This window comes from Electrophorus electricus, chromosome 10, assembly GCF_013358815.1.
Source record: "Electrophorus electricus isolate fEleEle1 chromosome 10, fEleEle1.pri, whole genome shotgun sequence".
NCBI classification, from domain to species: domain Eukaryota; kingdom Metazoa; phylum Chordata; class Actinopteri; order Gymnotiformes; family Gymnotidae; genus Electrophorus; species Electrophorus electricus.
The window spans coordinates 25,174,556-25,179,555 of NC_049544.1; the positions used below are offsets into that span (position 1 = coordinate 25,174,556).

The window sequence follows — 5,000 nt, forward strand, 5'->3', positions numbered from 1 at the left end:
CTTTGTGTGTGTATATCATTGTGTGTGTGTGTGTGTGTGCATATTGTGTGTCTGTGTGTCATTGTGTGTGTGCATATTGTGTGTGTGTGTGTGTGTGTATACTTGTGTGTGTGTGTGTGTATATTGTGTGTCATTGTGTGTCTGTGTGTCATTGTGTGTGTGTGTGTGTGTGTGCATATTGTGTGTGTGTGCATATTGTGTGTGTGTGTGTATGCTTGTGTGTGTGTGTGTATGCTTATCTGTGTGTGTGTGTATGCTTATCTGTGTGTGTGTGTATTGTGTGTGTGTGTATGTTTATATACTTGTGTGTGTGTGTGTGTGTGTGTGTGTGTGTGTGTGTGTGTGTGTGTGTATATATATATGCTTATCTGTGTGTGTGTGTGTGTGTCAGGGAAGAGTGGCAGTGGTTGCGGTCAGTGAGATCTCTGGATGACACTCAGAAGCTGTGTGCTGACGAACAGAGTGCTCCACATCGCCTCCTACTGGAGTTACGCCATGCTGCCAAAGAGCTACTGAGGCACATCAATATTCCAAACAATCAGGTGTGTACGTGTGGATGTACACACACACACACCAGTCCTGGTTTTTACCTTCTTTTATCTTCTTACCAGTTTCTCTGCATTAAAGGGACTTTTTAGCACCTAAAAGAATGAGATGTGGTGTCCCTCAAGGCTTTGTTTTAGGACCTGTATGGTTCTTGTTTTAATTTTCCACCATTAAGAAACATAACAATAACCTTCATTTTATAATTTGATATTTATTTATCCTGACTGAGTGACATAATTATTAAAAATTATTATGTTTTACCAATTATTTTTCTCATAGATTTTTCCCATTAATTTTTCCAACAGTAATCAATAACCTTGCATTGGTTTTTCAGCCTTGAAACAGTTAGTTCTGACTGAGTGATTTGAGTGGACGAGAGCCATTCCATGAGTGCTGATATGGATTGTAACAGCATTAGGATGTTGAGCTATGCATATGTCACTCAGATTTACATGTGCCATCTATTAACTGCTAATTTAAAGATCTTTATCTACCAAAGCGTCTGTCAACACTCTTTTTTCACTGGTTGCACAATAAATGGAAACTTACAGGTAAATGTACATGATACAGAAATGGCCTGTGAAAACAGACCTACACAAAGTAGCACGCTTCAGTATTCAGTATAATAGCACTCAATTCTTGTTTAATATTCAGTATAACAGTGCTCACCTTATACTGAATATCAGACATGAGGGAGTGTTATACTGAATATCAGACAACACTCCTTCATGTCTGATATTCAGTATAACAACACTCACCGCTTGTCTGATATACATGATACAGAGTAGCTAGTCTGCACTAATGAAGACTAAATTAATGTTTAGTATAACAGCACACACACACACACACACACACACACACCAGCACACACTAACACACACACTCACACACACACACACATATCAAGCTCCCTTTCCTGATGTTTCATTTGCTTCACTGGTAATGGGCATCTGATGTTTTAACTCTTTATCTGCTTGGATAATACATATATGTAAATAAGTAAATATTTAGTGTGTACAGTATTGTGTATAGTAGTGTGTATTAGTGATTGTGTCTACTCCTCACAGCATAATCCTCAAATCTGCATTTCTCTTCCTCTGTCACACTCTTCCTCAGGCGCTGGACTTCCGTGTATATATTCAGGAAGTGATTGAGTTTGGGGAGGGTGTGTCCTTCCTGCTACTCCTTCCGCCATGTGAGGAGGTGTGTACGCCCCCTGGACACAGCAGCCCCTACTCACCTCTGTCTGGATCTTTCACCCTTCCGCTGCAGGTGTTTGAGCTGGGTGAGACTCACACACACACACACACACACACACACACACACACACACACTCTCTCTCTCGACTTACTCCTCCTCTCCACAGTTAACTTCGAGACTTACTGCCCACGCTTCATCAACCAGTACTGCCGTGCGTCGGCCATCTTGGGTTTGGAATCGCTCCTGTCCCAGCAGGCTTTGCGGGAGGCCTTCTCGGAGGCGGAGCTTCTCAGTGCTAAGCAGAAGCACCACAAGGTCCAGGAGCTCTTACAGGTGTGTGTGTGTGTGTGTGTGTGTGTGTGTGTGTGTGTGTGTGTGTGTGTGTGCGTGCGCGTGCGTGTGCGTGTATAGTCTCTCAGTGCTGACTCAGTCTATCTGTGTTTGTGTGTGTGTATAGTCTATCAGTGCTGACTCTGTGTGTGCGTGTATGTGCGTGTGTGTGTGTATATTCCATCAGTGCTGACTCTGCGTGTGTGTGTGTGTGTCTTTCTGTGCATGTGTGTGTGTGTAGTCCAACAGTGCTGTGTGTGTGTGTGTGTGTGTGTGTGTAGTCCATCGATGCTGACTTTGTGTGTGTGTGTGTGTGTGTGTGTGTGTGTGTGTGTAGCAAATGGAGCAGGTTTGGCGGGAGGCGCGCTGGATGGTACAGGTGTTACAGTGTGCTCGTTACAGACAGCAGCCTGCAGGTGTGAGTCTGAGCTCCATCATGGACTTCACCAAGGAGAGGGAACCTCCTCCACCTTCCACCTCCTCCCAGCTGGACTACCTCCCCTCACCCGGCCCCTCCCCCGACACGGGCCGCAAGCACCCCGGTGAGAGACGTCCTCCACCCTGTATCTGCTCCACCTCTTGCACAGTGTGTTCAGCACATTATAATGATCCTGTTTGTCTCTCTCCCTACATCTTCCTCCATCTCTCCTTTATCTCTATCTCTTTCTCCTTCCCCTCTCCCTCTCTGTCTGTCTCTGTGGTGTAGATGTACATAGTTTATCAGATGAAGATGAAGGCTCATTGCAGGTCTTCCTCACTCCAGAGAGTGATTACAGCTCCAGCAGGGACCAGACTCCCCCGGATCCCGACCTACTGCCTCCAGAGTCTCCATCACACACCTCTGCACACATACACACCTCCACGTACTCACACACCACTGTCCACACTGACCCCAGTCAACCGGACGTGCTGCAGACAGGGGGTGGGATCAGGACAGGGCTAGAGATGATCGATAGTGATTTCATCCTACCAAGTCGTCAGATTGAGCTGTTGCGCATCACAGAGAAGAGAACAGCACTGTGTGTGCGTACCAGTAGCCTTGAGTACCCACCCCCTGTTTCTATGGGAACGGTCTCACCAAATGCCTCCCCACTGAAAAAGTGGACCTGCCCATCTTCAGGCGGCTGCTGCTGCCCCCCCTCTGAGCCTGGCTTCCGCCCTGTCCGCACCCTGTCGGACCACAGCAGGACACATCATCTCTCTGCCCTCTCACCTAACACCCTCCGGTCCTGTTACACAACGCTGAGAGTTTACCCACAATACCGCACAGGTCTGCCTAGGGAGACCAGTGTGAAGGTACGTGTGTGTGGTGGTGTGGTGTGGTGTGGGGTGTGTGTGGGGTGTGTGTGTGTGTGTGTGTGTGTGTGTGTGTGTGTGTGTGTGGTGGTGTGGGGTGTGTGTGTGTGTGTGTGAGCTTTGGTGAATGTTTGTATTGCTGCATTACTGTTTTTTCCCCAAAATATTACATTTCTTAGTCACCTTAATGATGATGTTTATGGTTAGAGTAACTCTTATAAGAGCATAAGATCTGTGTGTGTGTGTGTGTGTGTGTGTGTGTGTGTTCTCTGGGGGTGTGTGGGTGTTCTCTCTGCAGCTGCGTGTGACACTAGAGACACCTGCGAGGGAGATGGTTCATCTCGTGGTTCAGGAGATAAACAGCATATGTGCGCAGCTCCGAAACACAGCGCAGCAGTGTGTGTGTACGACAGAATCATGCGCAGACCCAGCACAGGCATGTGTGTGCGGTTCAGACATGTGTGTGTACGGAGCGGAGCAGCTCCAACATTTCGCCCTGGTTCTGGTGATGGACGGCAGAGAGAGGTGGCTCCAGGATGACCTTTGCCCTCTGACCCTGCAGAACCCCTGGACACAGGGCAAACTTTGTGTCCGCTTCAAACAGTATTCCCCCCTCGCGCTGCAGAACAGCCACACTACCACCGTCTGACACACACACGCACACACACACACACACACACACGCACACACACACACACACACACACACACACACACACACACACACACACACACACACACACACACTAGCCGTTTAGTACACTGTGTCTCACAGTAATGTAGCAGTAGGACTGGTTCCAGTCCAGAACACACCGAACAGACTGAACTGGAGGAAACCGATCAGAACCAGCCAACATGTCTACCTGACCTGACCTGACCTGACCTGACCTGACCTGACCTGACCTGACCTGGGCCTGACCTGACCTGGGCCTGACCTGACTTGACCTGGGCCTGACCTGACCTGACATGACCTTGGCCATGACCTGACCTGACCTGACCTGGAGCTTCCCGCCTGGTCACCAGTCACTGCGTCTGCTGTACGGTGGGGGAGGGGCGCATCTCTCTCACATCACGCGACTGAAACTGCAGCAAGCAGTTTTAACATATAAAGGGTTTTGTCTGACTGTCCTTAATACAACAGATGCCTACAAATAGGTTTTGACTAGTAAGATTTCAAATTTGACTGTTTAAGATGACAGTTAAGCATATCTGCATCTACAGTTGCGCTAGTGAGAACAGCGGTTCAACATATCTACAGTTACTCTGTGATGAGTCAAAATATCTTTTAAGGTATCTTCAGTCACATCATCAGAATGAGCATGTGAAGTGTTACAGATGTCTTTGATGTCTAGTATAAATTTTCAGATATCTGAGAAACCGTATGCATCACGGATGTGTAACGCATTTTAAATAGATCAGATGCCAGATGATTTTTGGATTAATATTATCTACTTATTTATTTTGGAAACATTGATGACCTATGTGGTAGTCAGCTGCAAAGTCCCTTAAATTTAAATTGATCTTACAACAGAATACTGGTTTCTTCTGTTTTAGTGATGAATTTCTGTGTGTGTGTGTGTGTGTGTGTGTGTGTGTGTGTGTGTGTGTGTGTGTGTGTGTGTGTGAGTG

The 5,000-nt window shown here is 47.0% G+C and overlaps 1 protein-coding gene across 4 annotated transcripts in view; it reads left to right on the forward strand.

Annotated features, from left to right (window-relative positions):
- The window catches only part of LOC113579361 (ankyrin repeat and fibronectin type-III domain-containing protein 1), a 112,873-nt gene extending 108,586 nt beyond the window's left edge, over window positions 1-4,287 (forward strand). For all 4 annotated transcript variants that reach the window (XM_035530429.1, XM_035530427.1, XM_035530430.1 and 1 more), the window contains 6 exons: window positions 392-542; window positions 1,663-1,831; window positions 1,913-2,079; window positions 2,414-2,618; window positions 2,783-3,372; window positions 3,671-4,287. In XM_035530429.1, coding sequence (XP_035386322.1) covers window positions 392-542; window positions 1,663-1,831; window positions 1,913-2,079; window positions 2,414-2,618; window positions 2,783-3,372; window positions 3,671-4,021 — 1,633 coding nt within the window. In that variant the 3' untranslated portion in view covers window positions 4,022-4,287. The remainder of the gene's footprint in view (window positions 1-391; window positions 543-1,662; window positions 1,832-1,912; window positions 2,080-2,413; window positions 2,619-2,782; window positions 3,373-3,670) is intronic.
- Window positions 4,288-5,000: the final 713 nt, after the last annotated feature.